Here is a 17732-nt window from a genome sequence, read left to right on the forward strand (position 1 = left end):
CCAGGGGCTCAGGAGCACCGAAGTGTACACTGAAGTCGTACAGACCCATGTGAAGCCATGGATTGAGGAAGTAGCTGCTGGTAGACCCTACGTGTGGCAACAGGGCTCGGCACCATGTCACACCTCTCGAAAATCTCAGAAATGGCTCTCTGACAATTTCTTTGACTTCGTTGCCCCCTGATGTGTGGCCCCCTAACTCACCTGACCTCAACCCTATGGACTATTTTGTATGGGGCGCAGTTGAACGAGGTACTAACCGCACCCCATGCAAGAGTAAGGATGATCTGATCAGTCGAATCAAGGTCGTCTTCGCCAGTCTCTGAAAGGAGGTCGTGAAGAAGGCCTGTGCCAGGTTTCCAGGGCGTGTTGAGGACGTCATTGATGCCAAGGGCGAATTCATCGAGTAACGGGACACCAGAAGTGTGCTGATACAGAGCCTGTTTTCTTTTTTGCAATAATTGCATTTGCAACAAAATTGTGACTTTTTTGTGGCCCTAAAAAAATGAAAAAAATACTGTACGCACCATATATATATATATATATATATATATATATATATATATATATATATATATATATATATATATATATATATATATATATATATATATATATATATATATATATATATATATATATATATATATATATATATATATATATATATATATATATATATAAAGATAAACTATACAGTTAAATGTTAACATAATGTATGGAGGTCTTTTCTTTCTTATAAACAAAGAAGAGAGAGAGAGAGAGAGAGAGAGAGAGAGAGAGAGAGAGAGAGAGAGAGAGAGAGAGAGAGAGAGAGAGAGAGATAGGTCCGCTCGTCCCTTGAGTACTCCAGCCTTGCATGGGGCGGCGCTGCGAATAAGCCTCTTCGACAAGGTCCACAGCCGTGCGGTGAGGCTGATCAAGGACAGCAGCGCCCAGCAGGAACCACGACTCGGCAGCTTCCAGCACCGTCGTGGCGTAGAAGCCTCACTGTGATGTTTAAGGTGCATCAGCAACGAGTGCCTCACCTACAAGCACTCTGGCAGGCCTCCCGGCGGGCCCAGGTGGCCACCAGGGCCGTCTCCCAAGTCCCCACAGAGCCACGTCTGGCCGGCATAACTGTCCAGCAGTTCAAGGAGCTCGTGAACGCCTGGCTGCCGACATAAGAAAAGGAGCATGCCAACAGAGTTAGGCTTTTAGATAGGAAACACTAGATATGTTGCCTTTAGCCTGTAAAAGTGTTGTGGATTGCATATAAATGTGCATAACAGCAGACTCTGTCAAACTAAACTGTATCAAGTATAAATAAAAGAGAGAGAGAGAGAGAGAGAGAGAGAGAGAGAGAGAGAGAGAGAGAGAGAGAGAGAGAGAGAGAGAGAGAGAGAGAGAGAGAGAGAGAGAGTAATGAAACAAACATTATCAAACATTATAGCCAAAAAAGGAGCAAACGTTTTATAATGTGCATAATGAAATGTTCATTAAGATATAAGGATAATGATGATTGTCAGTTATAATGTAATGCCTTAATGTGTCTCTCTTCTCATACACTGCAAGTGTCAAAGTATCTGTGACTTATATTTGTCTCCTGTATATCATTTATTCACTTATTTAAAAACTTATTTACGTTTTAACTTATTTTCATTTTCTCTAATATAATTACATACATATATATTAATCCTTAAGTGGAAAGAATGTTATCATTTTTATATTATTCGCTGGCCAGTCTCCTCATCGCCGAACATGGAGAAAAATCAACAAGAGATACGTAGATGTTGGTGATTGTTTTCCTTCTGTTAAATGATCGACATGAAACACTAAGCATACAAACAAGAACAAAGCGTCACACACCAATAACTGAAAATGACTAATGAAATGACATTATAACATATTTTTTTTACCTGTGTGTGTGTGTGTGTGTGTGTGTGTGTGTGTGTGTGTGTGTGTGTTGGTGAATAACTGACCGAATATACACGTATAATTAGATCAGCTAAGCACATTTCTTCAGCTAGTTATTACGTCATGTTTTCTTTAGTACCATGTCCTCATTCCATGTTACAATAACAACAATAACAACAACAACAACAACAACAACAACAACAAACAACATTAACAACAACAACAACAACAACAACAACAACAACAACAATAATAATGACAACAAAAACAATAACAAAACAAACAGCAAATGCAGCTGAAGCTTCAGCAACAACAACAACAACAACAACAACAACAACAACAACAACAACAACGACAACAACAACAATATTAACAAAAACAAAACACATCAAGTGCAGCAGGAGCAACAACAAGACACACACAGACAGACAGACAATTAGACAGGGTGGAACGAAAATCATTTCGTCTTATCAACTCTTCTCCTGTAACTGACTCTCTTTAGCCTCTCTTATCACCACAGCGTTGCATCTCTGGCTATGTTTTACCCCTCTTTTAAAACTAACTGGTCTTCTGATCTTGCTAGATGCTTGCCTCCCATCCTCCCGCGACCTTCCTGCATAACACTCTCTTCGTGGTCTCATTTCTGTTGTGTTAACGTCTGCAATGCCAGAGTTAACCAGTACTCTCAATCATTCTTCCCTTTCTATGGTAAAGTCTGGCTATCCCTGCCTGCTTCCTGTAACGAACTTTTCCAAGAGGGAGGTTGTATGTGTGTGTGTGTGTGTATATATATATATATATATATATATATATATATATATATATATATATATATATATATATATATATATATATATATATATATATATATATATATATATATATATATATATATATATATATATATATATATAAGAAGAAGAAGAAGAGGAAGAAGAAGAAGAAGAAGAAGCAAAAGCACAATAACTCAGTCCAATTCAAGCACTTCACCAATCAGCGGACGTTTTCCTGGGGTCTCGGGCGCTAGCACCAATCAGCAACCGTCTTCCTGAGTCTGCTTGCCACCTAACTCCAAGCTGATTTTCGGCTGCGACAGACGATCCCAAATACAAAGTTGATATACCTACTGGCAAAAACTTCAGCCTTCAGGTTTACCCACCCCCAGTGATCCATTGGGCACAAGGATTTCAAGAGAAACACTCCACTGATGTGTGAGAACAGCACCGAGATTTGTCCTGAGGAATACACAGACATGGAATACAAGAGAGCAGAATCCGTGAAGGAAGTAAGAGCCGCGCGAGCCAAAGAGAGGCGTCTGGCCGCACTGCGTCGCCTGAGTGGCAAGAAAACACAGGCACGAGTAAGTACGAGTATACACCACAGACTGTGTTGCCTCAGATGACCGTCTTGCAGGTTTCTTCTTGAGTGAGAGAGTGTTAAGATGCATACACTGCGTGATTGTTGGATTGCTTGATAGATAACTCACAAATGTATAGGTTGATTGATAGATGAACATATAGATAAATAGAAAGATACACCCAGATTGATGAGTTAAATGATTGGTAGATGGATAGATAGACAGACAGATAAATAGATAGGTAGATTGATAGACCGAGAGATAATTAGATAGATAAGTAGATAAACATAGATTAATTGGTTGATTTATTAATAGATAAATAGATAGATAGATAGATAGATAGATAGATAGGTAGATAGATAGATAAACATATAGATAGATAGATAGATAGATAGATAGAAAGATAGATAGATAAGATTAAGATAGAATAAGAATGTAAGAAGATACTGACAGATAGATACACAGACAAATACGTAGAGAGATAGATAGATTGATATATTGATTGATTAATAGAAAGGTAAATAGATAGAGATAGATAGATAGATGGATAAGAAAAACAGGTACATAGACAGACAGATGCACAAACGGATAGAAAGAAAACCAATAGATAAAGTAATTGATTCGCTGTCTTAATGAATGAATATACGAATAAGTTAATGAAGGAGTAGATTAACAGAGTGACTGACTGGACAGCTGACTGACTGATAGACTAACAGACAAATTCAGTGACATATTGAGATAGATGGTTCATCACCACATGCAAGTTTATATGAATACATGTCTCACTCTTTCTTAACATTTGCTGTTGTCTGGCTGCCCTACAGAAAGTAGTGACAGAGGGACGGAACACTGAGTCCTTGAAGGGGCCGGAACAAAATCAGTCCTTCAAATACAGCGCACCTCAGACATGTGACTCTGAGAACGAGGATGAAGGACACATTGAAATTTCTAAGATTGACTGGGTAACGGAGTGGCTGGACAAACATTGCTTCTTTGATGAGCAGGCCTGGGGCGCCGTCATGGCCGGTGTTGAGGCCACGCCAGAGGAGATGGAGAACGAACTCCAGGACAAACCCAACCCTCCTGTCGGTAACTTTAAATTGGATAGTAGCGAATACACTTCACTAGACAACACCTGCCCCAAGAAATTTCTCGCCGCCCTCACGCGCCTTAATCACTTGCAAAAGTCACACGATGATATCCTGGCACAGCTGACCTTCCCCAACAAAATGGTGGTGCAACATGTGACATACATCGTCAAGGCCTTCCTGAGACGCATGTACTTTAGAATGAAGGACAAGAGCCACAAGAAACAGGAGGCCGTCATGCGCAAGATGCACTACGCCATGCAGGGCATCGTGCATCGCTACATCAAGCGGGGCATGGATAAGAAAGTCTATTTACACAAAGCAGCGGAGAAGGACGAGTTTGAAAACTGGAGTGATGATGAGGATGACGAGGAAGGTCGAGGCGATGACGACCAGATGGAAGAAGGAAGCGTTAATGAAACAAAAGACGAACAATGTGACGAAGTTCAGGAAAACGAAGAGAACCGGTCAAATAATGAAGACGAAATCCAAAAATGTAAGGCAGCAATTGAAGAGATAAAGATGGCGAAGAAGTTTGTGAGTAGCGCTGTCACGCTTCACGCACAGGCCCCAGAGACTCTGCTCAACACCATGGAAGCGATTTACAACGGAAAGGTGACGGTGGAGCACGTGCTCAAACACCCCCAAACTCTCACCCACCAGAATGACCGCGTGGAAGGGAGCGTGCCTGGGATGGAGGGCCAAGACGGTAACTCAAGCAACGAAGAAGACGACGAGGACGAGTATTACATCCCTGACGACAAGTCACACGCCAGCCTTGAGTTCTCCGACGACGAGAGAATGCACTGCCACCTCTCAGACGTGGAGGATGATGAGTGTGAAACGGATGACGCTTCTTGGGATGAGGAGGACGACAGTGACGCTGGGAGTGAGGCCCGCTTGAGTCCCACTGAGTATCCCTCAGATGGCGAGGAGTACAGCTCGGTTGAAGACGGCGAGTGCGGTGGTGCCAGTGATGATAATATAACAAAGAAAAGCCAGACATCACCAGAGAAGGTGGACTTCAAGCTGCTTAACAGACTTGCCGGCGAATTCAGTGATGGTAGCGAAGAGGAGGGGCACGAGAAGGCGGCGTGGAGGCGGAGTCAGGATGTGAGCCGCACTCTGTGGATGCAGGAAATGGTCTCTGACTGCCCACTCAAAGACAAGAATTACAGTCAAGAATTCCACTGCTGCCGAGCTCCTTTGTTCCCCAAGGTCAATCTTTCAACACATTCCATTCAAGAGAAGGAAAAAATTCTTGAACAGTTTATGGAAAAGAATGTCAGCAGAAACATTCGCCGCTACGTCATGAAAACAGTTTGCCGAAGGAATTTCGTGATATTCAAAAAGGTGTGGCGGCGTGCCAAGGGCCTCAAGCGGTTCCCAGGCCTGCGCCTGGGCACACAGGGCACTGCAGCGTGGCAGTCTTTCAAGTGGCAGAAGGCCTACCTTAACGATTTCCTCATGACAGAGAAAGAGGCCCTTCTTTACAGTTTGTCGCGGAAGCACAAAGTGTCGTGTGAAGAAATCTTCCAAGCACAGGCGACGGTAGAAATGCTCCGTAAGAAACGGCGACTCGCAGTCAAGATTGTCAAGTTCCTGGACCAGCTCCCCATCCGCCGCCTCGAGTACCTGAATGTGCACGTCCTTGCAAAGGCACAGCGGGAAAATGGAGGGGAGCCGCAAAGTCACTCAGACATGACCTCCGTGTTGCTGTTTTTACAGACTGTGGCTACAATGCAAGGACAGGAGTCGCCCTTTCCCTGCCACGGCCCTGTCTGCGAGAAGCTTCAAGGCTACGTGGAGAGCCTCGTTCACGATATCGATGACGAATATAAGTTTTTTAGTAAGGAAAAGGGAAATCAGGCTCGCCGCGAGGAGGTCAAAGTAAAATTGAATAACATGAGCAGAAACAAGTTGGAAAAGTACTTGTCTGTCGCGAAAGAAACTTATCAGAGCTTGACGCGCAAGTTTCTGCAGCAGAAGCATAAATACCTTAAGAAACGCTTATCGGAGCACGAGCTTAACAGTCTGTTCCCCTTGTGCCCCAAAGATGACATAGGTCTGATGCACCTCCCTAAACACCAGAGGCTGCTACTGCTCACCCAACATAACAACAAACAACTCAAGCTCCGGCGTGATTACATTAACATGGTCAAGGAAAAGGCACGCCACACCAAGACAGTTCTGGCCAAAATGAACAGGTTCTTGTCGTGGAGTTCTGCTCAAGACATAATTTTGAAAGTTTATGACATTCAGACGCAGGAGAGTGAGTGGGCACAGAGGAGCATGGTGCTGGAAGATGAGGCAATAAGCTACCTGGAGGTGTCGCCGCAGGAGTACAAGGAGTCCACCAAGGACTCCCTCACAGGCCTCACCTGGGACATCTGGAGTGACAATGAGCAGGACAGTGATTCGGACTGGATGGATGAAGGCTCAGAGGAAGGTGAAGGGGAGATGAGGAAGGAGGAGGAGATGGAACGAAAGGCTGACTATACTGAAAACGAACCGCTGACTATACAGAAAATATTCCGTGAGCTGCATGTACAGTATTATCCTACAGGAAATTACATACTTAAAAATCAGCAGGATGTCCAGGAATCCTATCCAACTTCCTTCCCCTTCGAACAAAAACCCTGGGAGACTCCAGTCCACCACGCGATCCTGGATAGATTCGTAACGTATCTTAGCAACAACAAATCCCAGACTGGCAGGCCGTTGAAGATCGACTTTCGGAAAGAAATACGTCGACTCTGGCACTACAAACCTAAAGGTTTCATCAAGACCATTCGATGCTACGAGAACCTCAGCAAAACTTACAACAAGGAGCACAAGAAGACGTTACGAGCATGGACGGTCACGAAGGCTGACGAAGACCACGAGCACCTAAAGCACCATGAATTCAAAGTGTCCTCGGAGTGCGAAGGCGAGACTCAAGCAACACCTACGAAAGAAAAAGAGAAAATCATTTCGATGAAAAGGAAATTCCAGGTAAATGAAGACATTACTCATCAATTTCTAAATGCAGAGTCAAAGAAAATTAAACTGGATCACGATGAACATGAAACAAAGGAAATGGATACTGGAAAAAAAATCAAAAGGAAAATCGAGGAGAATGAACAAATTACGCAAATTAATAAAAAAATCAAGAATGGCGGATATGACAAAACTATTAATACGAAGTGCACCTCAGCAGAAGACGAAGAACAAAAAAAGTCAGTGAAAAGGCGATTTCAAGAAGAATGGGATGTAATGGAACACCCAAAAGACAACCTCAAAGAAGTTCAAAATAAGAAAAAGAGGGTTTGGCGAGAAGAGAGTCACGAATTTTGAAGTGGAAAACTTTGAAAGCAGTGAGGATGTAGAAGGCTGAAGAGAATAAGCATGTGTAAACTATAAAGACAAAAGTAAAAAAAAGATAAAAGTAAAAAATTTTATTAAAAATAATTATTAAGAAATAACAAAAACAAATAAGGATAAGAGAAGAAAGAATGACAATAAACAAGAGAAAATATATGATTTGATGGAAAATAGAGATACTAGAAAAAAAAAAAAAATAATAAGACTAACGCTTTGTTGATTGGAAAGAAATTAAATTTTGAAAAAAAAATAGGCCTTGAAAAGAAATTAAGAATTTTACAAGAAAAAAAAAACGACTTGATGGAGAAGGAGGAACAAAAGAAAAAGAACTTCATTAGTGGAAAATTAATGATTGCACAAAGCTAGAATTTTGAAATTCCCGATCTTACCTCATCGCCCCCCCAAAAAAAGGAGAAAATTAATGAGAACAGCAACAACAAAATAAGGCATCCTGGAAATAGCGACCAAAATCACGAGAATAATAAGAAAAAATAGTTTTGGCTAATTTTAATAAGATTTAAGAAAACAGACTAAAAAAAAAAAAGGATCGACAGTCAAAAATACTGAAAGCACTAAAACTTATGCCAAAACACTACAACGAAAACAGAAGTCAAGCATTAGTTACTTAAAAAGTTACTTAAAACATTAATAGAAGCCTTCAAGCACTAAAAATGCAGTCAAAACAACAAAAAAAAGTAAAAAAAATAGGCAAAACAATAAAAAGACAAAAAAAAAACAAGAGTAAAAACTTAGAAAAAAAAACAATTAAAACATTAAAAAGTGGTGAAAATACTGAAAAAAATGTCAAAACACTAAAAAGAAGACAAAAATACTACAAAAAGTGTCAAAACAACTAAAAAAAAAAAGAAATCAACTCTAAAACAAGAAATCTAAACACTAGAAAAGTAGTTAAAACACAAAAAAAAAAAACACAAAAAGAAAAGAAAAACTAAAAACACTACAAAGGAGTCACAAGAGAAAATGTTGTCAAAACACTAAAAAAAAAAAAAAAATGGAGTAAAACACTAAAAAAAGAAAAAAAAAGAAAATAAAGAAAAATTAGTAAAAAATGAATGAAAATACTAAAAACTCAAATAAGTCAAAACATTACAGTGAGCCAAAATTGAAAAAAAAATGAAGTGAAAATAAAAAAAAGAAAAAAATATTAACATATTAAAAAAAATTGCATATTAAGAGAAAAGTGTTAAAATAATAAAACAAAAAGACAAAAATAAACAAAATGAAAAAAAGAAGTTTAAAAACTAAGAAATAAAAAAAAACAGTTAAAACACTAACTACTAAAGCTCAACACACTAAAGTAGGAGCCAAAACAATAAAGAAACCAAAACAATAAAAAAAAATATCAAAAGTCTAAAATTAGAATCAAAACACTAATAAAGGAGTCGCAACACTAAAAATTAAACTAGAATAGAAAAAAAAACATGAAGTCAAAACATAAAAAAAAAAAAATGAGTCAAAACATTAAAAAAATGAAATAGAGGTCAAAACAATAAAAAGACAATAACTAAAAATATTAAGAAAAATAATGAAGATATTTAAAAAAGGATAAAAGGCAAAACACAAAAAAGAAAAAAATAAATAAATGGAGTCAAAAACACTACAAAAACATCAAAACACTAAAAGGAAAAAAAAAGTAAAAATAAACTACAAAAATTCAAAACACTGTAAAAGTAGTGAAAACACACACACACACACACACACAAAAATAAATAAATAAATAAATAAAATAAATAAATAAATAAAAAATAAATAAAAAAATAAAAGTCAAAACAAAGAGGCAGGAGTAAACAAACAAAAAGTTGAAACACTAAAAAAAAGTAAAAAAAAAGAAAAATGGAGTGAAAACATTAAAAAAATCAAAATACTAAAAAAAATATGAAATATACCCAGAACACGAAATGGAGCAAAATAATAAAACAAAAAAATGGAGTTCAATCAGTAAAAGAAACAAAAAGTAAAAACGCTCAAAAATAATAAAAACATTGAAAACATTCAAAACACTAAAATACAAAATGTGGAAAATGTGAAAAAAAGAAAAATAGAGTCAAAACATAAAAAAAAAAAAAAAAAACGAAGAAATAATGAACACTAAAATAACAGGGAAATGTCAAAACATTCAATGAAAAAAGAATTCACAACATTAAAAAGTAAAAATAAGATGGAATCAAAACTCTAGAAAAAAAAATGGAAATTAAATCAAAATAATGGGAAAAAAAAAACAATGAAAGAAGAAAATGGAGTCAAAGCAATAAAAAAAATAGTTCAAAACAATAAAAGAAAATAAGTGAAAACACTAAATTAATAAAAATATGGAGCCGTAACACAAAAATGTAAAACAATAAAAAAAATAATAATTAGAGTAGAAAAAATAAATAAATAAAAAAAAATGGAGACAACATGAAGAAACAAAAAAAAAATCACTAAAATAACATTAAGCCAAGCACTAAAATAAATAAATAAATAAATAAATAAATAACCAGTGGAGAAACAGCATTACAAGAAAAGAAATTTACAAGTCAAAACAAAAAAAGTTAAACTTAAAAAAAAAAAATGATAATGTCAAAAGTATTTATAATAAAATAAAAAGGAGCCAAACACAAATACTAGAAAATGAAAAAAAGTCAAAATACTAAAAAAAATAAATAAAAAATACAAATGTAGCCCCCCCCAAAAAAAAAAAAAAACATAAATTAAGACACTGAAGAAAGAAGAGTAAAAAAAGCTGGAACAGCCACAAGACAAGCCAAAGGAAGACCAAAATAAGAAAAAAACCCGAATTGGGAAGTGGAAACCTTTTAAAACAGTATTAATACACAAGGTTCAAGAAAATAAGAATGTGTAAACTATTAAAATAAAAAAATAAATAAATAGATAAAAAAGATAAAATATAAAAATCTAAAAAAAATCATTATCAACAAATAACAAAAACAAGTAAAGTTAAAAAAAAGAAAACAAAATACAAGAAACAAAGACAAGAGAAAATAGATGACTTCATTTTGAAATGAGAGATATTGTTAAAAAATAATAATAATAATAATAATGACTCTTCATTAAACTGAAACTAATTAAATTTAGAAATAAAACAGTAAGCCTTGAAAACAAGTCAGGAATTTTCTTTCACAAAACCAAAAATTGAAGAAAGAACTTGATAGACGAGGGACAAAAGACAAAGGACTTTAAGCGGGGACAAATCATGACTCCACAAAGCTACAATTTTAAAATGCCCGCACCACCAATAAAAAAAAAAAAAGGAGAAAATTCATGAGAACAACAAAATTAACTCATCATGCCAATAATTACAAAAATCTGAAAAATTAAAATAAAAAAAAAATTTTCAGCCTAATTTCAATGAAATTTAAGGAAATAACCAGAAAAAAGATGGATAATGAAAACACTAAAATAAAGTAAAAACAATAAAAAAAAACATGTGAAAATACTAGAAAGCAAAACAGGACTCAAAACACTACAAAAGGAATTAAAACATTAAAAGAAAGAATCAAAAAGAAAAAAAGGAGAGAAAATAAGTGAAAATACAGCAAGGAGACAAAATACTCAAAACACTAAACAAAAAGTCAAAACAAAGAGGGCTAAAAAACACTAAAAATGTCAAAACACTTGAAAAGGCTGTCAAATAAAAAAAAATAAATAAATAAAAAAAAAAAAGATGAATAGAGGCAAAATACAAAAACGAAGATGAAACAAAGAAGTTAAAACAGTAAAAAGCAGTCATGACACTAACAAACGGAGTGAAAATATTAAAAAAAAAAAAATATATATATATATATATATATATATATATATATATATATATATATATATATATATATATATATATATATATATATATATATATATATATATATATATATATATATATATATATATATATATAGTCAAAAACAAAACAAAAAATCAAAACACAAAAAGAAGAAAGACATTTGAAAACATTAAAAGAAGGAAGGAGTTCAAACGATAAAGAAAAAAAATAAAACACTAAAAAGATAAAACGACTCAAGACACTAAAAAACAAAAAAAAAGTTAAAACATTAAAAGAAAAAAAGTGAAAACACGAAACCAACAAAAAAGAAAAAAAATGTAAGGAAAAAGAAAAATGAAAAGAAAGTCAGACTCAATGATAAAGGAAAGTCAAACAATCAATGAAAAAGAAACATAACACAAAAAAGGCTCAGAATACTGAAAAAAAAAAGTCAAAATAAAAAATACACATTGAAAATAGTAACCAAAACGTAAAAAAAAAAAAAAAAAAAATCAATATTAATTTGTGTATCCTGGTGTGAACATCACCACACCAAGTGAAATTCACAAGAAAAATGGCACAGTAAAAGAAAAACTGACAAAAAATGTTCACCAATATATATATATATATATATATATATATATATATATATATATATATATATATATATATATATATATATATATATATATATATATATATATATATATATATATATATATATATATATATATATATATATATATATATATATATATATATATATATATATATATATATATATTTTTTTTTTTTTTTTTTTTTTTTTTTTTTATAAGGTTCTGTATTCTTGAATGTCTTTTTTGTCATATAAATGGTAAAGATGAAATGCATTTGCTTCTTTTTACTAAGATTAAAACAGCTCAGTTGTTTGAATTCTTGTACATGGATATTTTTAATGAAAGGAGACTCATCAGTGATTTAAAATCTCATTATTAAAAGATAAAGCCTTTTTAATGATTATAGTTCCTAATATATTGTTCATAGATATAAAAATGTAAGAATCTTTACAGTCCTAAATTAAATCGGTGTAACTTTGAGGAAGATTCAAGACAGGAAGGCAGACTACCTTATCAATGAATCCAATTAAAAAATTAAGTTCATTCATTCCTTCTTTGTACTTGTAATATAAACTGAGGCAGTACAGCTACTGACTGCAGTCATTGTTCTTTTCCCATCTTTTTCATACCACAGCAAGCTATTATACAAATGTACCATGATATGGCTTGTTCTTGAGTTCACAATGTTGGATTTCCAGGATTTTTTGGTGTTGGAAATACTTAGTATACATTTATATTAAGATGACTAGGAGGATGAGGCTGGGAATGAAATCTGACAATACATCAGGTGCATATCATATATATATATATATATATATATATATATATATATATATATATATATATATATATATATATATATATATATATATATATATATATATATATATATATATATATATATATATATATATATATATATATATATATATATATATATATATATATATATATATATATATATATATATATCAGCAGCAAATATACAGTTCTATTGGCTCTACATATGTGATATGCACTTGATGTATTGTGAGATTTCATTCCCAATAAATAATAAAATAAATAATAAAATAAAATAAAATAAAAAAAAAAAATATATATATATATATATATATATATATATATATATATATATATATATATATATATATATATATATATATATATATATATATATATATATATATATATATATATATATATATATATATATATATATATATATATATATATATATATATATATACAGATTTCATTCCCAATATATATATATATATATATATATATATATATATATATATATATATATATATATATATATATATATATATATATATATATATATTGATTTATTTGGTGTTAACCAGTGTATGAAGCCTTGCACATCAGACTGAGATGGGTTAAGGAAATGAAAGTACAGTATGTGGTCAAGGTACCAATTACACACACATACATTATATATATATATATATATATATATATATATATATATATATATATATATATATATATATATATATATATATATATATATATATATATATATATATATATATATATATATATATATATATATATATGTGTGTGTGTGTGTGTGTGTGTGTGTGTGTGTGTGTGTGTGTGTGTGTGTGTGTGTGTGTGTGTATGTGTGTGTATTACTTTGACTGTAGAGTTTGATTTGCTCCATGACAGAGCTCGTAACTTAATTTGCTCGTATGTCAAATAAATTTTGGCCATTGAAATTAATTGAAATGCCATTAATCCGTTCCAGTTCCTAGAAAACTGCCACAACTTACTTGTTACATATTTTTTAATACAGTAAACTGTTGATATAGCAAACCTCTGTTAACTGAATTTTGGGTATAACGTCCCCTTTAACCCTTACACTGCTGGATTGTTTTTTCAAAGCATGTAAACATAAGCGGTATTTGTATTTTTGTTATTAGAAATTTTACTTGAATTCCATTCTTGCCAAAAGATAGTGTATGTACTCAATACACATGAAAAAATATAAGCATGTGCATGTATGCAAAAATATAGGATAAATCAATATAAAATAGATAGTTGACTGGGAAAGAGTAATTCGACACAGTCGTCACCGAGATGAGAGCAGTAATTGACTACTTTATTAAGAAGTGTTTCTCATACTGTACTTGACCATGTGTAATTTTTGCTCTATATAAATGCGGTATACAAATCTCGTTGAATTTTATAATTTTGTGAGGACTGAGATGAATGTCATAGAAATTATGTATGTTACTGACACCATTATTTGCCGGGATAACAATGCCTCCAGAAATCATATTTCATGTACCATCTCAATAACACCTTATTTCAACACAGAGAGAGAGAGAGAGAGAGATGGAGGGGGGGATTGTCACTGATAGTCTATCCTTCCATGGAGTCCACCTAAAGAGTGTTTTGTTCTCTCTCTCTCTCTCTCTCTCTCTCTCTCTCTCTCTCTCTCTCTCTCTCTCTCTCTCTCTCTCTCTCTCTCTCTCTCTCTCTCTCTTTTGTAATGGTTACTGAAGTGTGTGTGTGTGTGTGTGTGTCATTTGATGTACTTGTTTCAGTTGTAAATATATAGATAAATGTGAATGGCTGTAGTAAGACATGCTCATCCTTTCCTTAGATTTATATAAGGTATTAGTCTTGTTTGTGCCCGTGGGTCTTGTGCCTGAGAAGTGAGACAGCCAGTGAGGTGTCTGCTGGAGGCCAGGGTGCCTCCTGAGAAGGATTCTGGAGGTAGCTAGCTGTGAGGACCCTGGTGAGAGAGAGAGAGAGAGAGAGAGAGAGAGAGAGAGAGAGAGAGAGAGAGAGAGAGAGAGAGGGGCTGGAGAAGCCTCCAAGAGGTTTCTGCTGTGGTTCCAGAGTCACGACTCTGGAACTTAGGAGTTCCAGATACTTAGGAAAGTATCCTGCTGACGGTGGGGGATTACCTGCTGCTGGAGAGTGAGGCTGGGCAAGTCAGTAATAAGACAATGCATAAAAAAAAAAAAAATCCCTTGGGGTGTTGAGCATGAGTCCTTTTGTCCTTTCAGCAGTGGCAGGTGGAAGGGTAGGGAGGGGCTGCAGCTAGTAGTGCTGCACCCAGCCAGCACGTGACAAGTGCCAAGCAGTCAGGCATGTCTTGGGGTCACGGCGGATGCTCTGTACAGACAGCCTGGCTGGCCATACTGATGTAGTAATTGATAACAAATCACGTAATTGAACCTCCTTATAAATGTTGGTTTCTTTCCACTCTGCATGAGTATGACGACGACAACAACAATAATAACAATTGTGTGTGTCATCGCGGCGCGTGCCGGGCGATCAACAAGGATTCTACCTAAGTTTCTTGGCTCTCAGCGAGACTCGACACTTCAAAAGTTTTCTAAACGACGTTTTGGAATCATATTCATAATAATGATAATAAGAAAAAGAAGAAGAAAATGGGGAAGTGGAAGAAGCAGAATAATAAGAGCATAGAGAAGATTGAGACTGATGATAACAGTAAATAATAATAATAATAATAATAATAATAATAATAATAATAATAATAATAATAATAATAATAATAATAGTGACAATAATACAAATAAAAAAAGTAATGATCAGAAGGATAGAAGATGAAACATATAATAATAATAATAATAATAATAATAATAATAATAATAATAATAATAATAATAATAATAATAAAAACAATAATAGCACCACCAACAACAGCAAGAAAATGAAGAATAAGAGAAGCTTATTTGACAAAAATAATGGTAACATCAGTAACAACAACACAACAATAATGTGTGTGCGTATGTCTGTGTCATCGTGGCGCGTGCTCGGCTATCAGCGACAGTCTACACATTTGAAAAGTTTTCTAAACGAAGTTTTAGAATAGAAGCATAGTAGTAGTAGTAATAATTATAATAATAATAATAATAACAATAATAATAATAATAATAATAATAATAATAATAATAATAATAATACTCATGATAATGTGTGTGTGTGTGTGTGTGTGTGTGTGTGTGTGTCGCTCGTGCGCGGTTATCCATTTATTGATTAAAAATATTCAAACTATTTCACTGTCTCAGGAGTGATAATAGAATAAAAAAAATAAAATAAAAAAAAAGTGATATGCAGCTGTCCAACTTTCCTGTGAAATATTATAACTGGTGAATCTGACAGCCGCAACTGAATTTTGTGATATTTCCCATTAGTGAACTTTCGCGAAATAAAAACAACTGTTCAATAGCCTTAATAGCAGTATTAAGGTTATATACATGCATTATGTCTTTTATATCATTGTATTCCTAGGACAAAAATTATTTTGTTCCTCAACTGATAAAACTCAAAGTCAGTATGATTATTTTTCTTCTAGTTAATTCACTAAGAAACCATGAACATATGATGCCCCCTAAAATAGTTTATTTTCATAACCAAGAAATCAAAGTCTGATATTGAGATTGTTTCTTGCCACCAAAACAATAACAAACCGATCCTCAGCACAGCGTATATGTTTTCGGCATTATGGAGACCTCTAACAATGTTGGCAAATGGACACTGCCCACCCTAAGGAGTTATTTTATTTTATTTTTATTTATTTATTTATTTATTTTATTTTTTTTACTAGACATACCATGTTTAGGCTATGGCAAGACACAACTTAAATACATGGTGATAAAAGCACTGCAGCACCCTCAAGTGGAAAATGTTCTTCCTCTAACTGGAGGCCCTGTAAAAAGAACAATACAGATATCTAGGACAGAAATTGTGTACCCAGATCCTAGAACTCTTACAGAGTGGCAAGGAAATTTAAACACCATTCCGTCTATCACTCCAGAACACGAAATAATGTATTTGGTGCTGAAAAAAAAAAAAAAAGAAGAATCATCACATGTTTAAGTGTATGAGAAAGAGTGTAGTTACCAGCTGTACCAGGAGAGAGACATCCAAAATGTGAAAGTGAAGAAGCTGGATTTCAACATATTGTGTATCAAAATCACATGTATTCACCAGAGAAATCAGAATGAAGCAGCATATGAAGTCTGGATGTTGGTCTCTTCCACTGGTGATATCCAAGCAGCTCGCTGCCAGTGAATGTCCCTCCATTTTTTTTTTTTTTTTCACTTGTATACCAACTCCATAATTAGTTGTAACCTGTTGCTTCACTGTTATTCTGTATTATGTATCATTCAAACCTGAAACAAAGCATTTTCTTGGGGAGGGAGGGAAGGCAAGCAAAGTTTGTTCCATAGGCATGATGCATAATCTAATATAGGACAAACGAACTTGAGAAACAAATGTTGGGTTAATCTGGATATCACATCCGCGTTACATATAAGCACGAAACTCACATTTCATGGAGAAGGGTTCAGTGACCTTGTCGTAAACGTTAAAAAAAAAATTGGGGCCACGTGTCCAGTATGGCAGTAATAGGACTCGGGAGTATGAAGAAATTCGATATTTTCTAAGTCCAGCGACCTCTGCACCAGTCAAGAGTAAACGTTGAAATGACTTTCTTTTGTTTATAACGGGTTTGTGGGTAGCCTCTTATTAGGATTTCATGGTACTATCTATACACCAAATCCCTCCAGTCACGCGCTGCCACTCGCTAGGGCATTTGTGGGGGCATCAATTACGACTCTCAACGGTAAGTTCAGTTACACTTTTCA

At 34.2% G+C, this 17732-nt stretch overlaps 1 protein-coding gene across 1 annotated transcript; it reads left to right on the forward strand.

Annotated features, from left to right (window-relative positions):
- Nucleotides 1-2950: 2950 nt before the first annotated feature.
- LOC135089515 (uncharacterized) lies at nucleotides 2951-8419 on the forward strand. Its single transcript, XM_063985102.1, has 2 exons — nucleotides 2951-3253; nucleotides 4075-8419. Exons 1-2 carry the CDS (start codon nucleotides 3101-3103, stop codon nucleotides 7672-7674), a joined length of 3753 nt encoding a protein of 1250 aa, XP_063841172.1. The 5' UTR covers nucleotides 2951-3100; the 3' UTR covers nucleotides 7675-8419.
- Nucleotides 8420-17732: the final 9313 nt, after the last annotated feature.

This window comes from Scylla paramamosain, chromosome 33, assembly GCF_035594125.1.
Source record: "Scylla paramamosain isolate STU-SP2022 chromosome 33, ASM3559412v1, whole genome shotgun sequence".
NCBI classification, from domain to species: domain Eukaryota; kingdom Metazoa; phylum Arthropoda; class Malacostraca; order Decapoda; family Portunidae; genus Scylla; species Scylla paramamosain.

Excerpts from the sequence above, each read along its gene's own strand:
- LOC135089515 (XM_063985102.1), top strand. The coding sequence starts at position 3,101 with ATGTGTGAGAACAGCACCGAGATTTGTCCTGAGGAATACACAGACATG. Across the intron at positions 3,254-4,074 it reads GCAAGAAAACACAGGCACGA|AAAGTAGTGACAGAGGGACG; the intron begins GTAAGTACGAGT and ends GCTGCCCTACAG.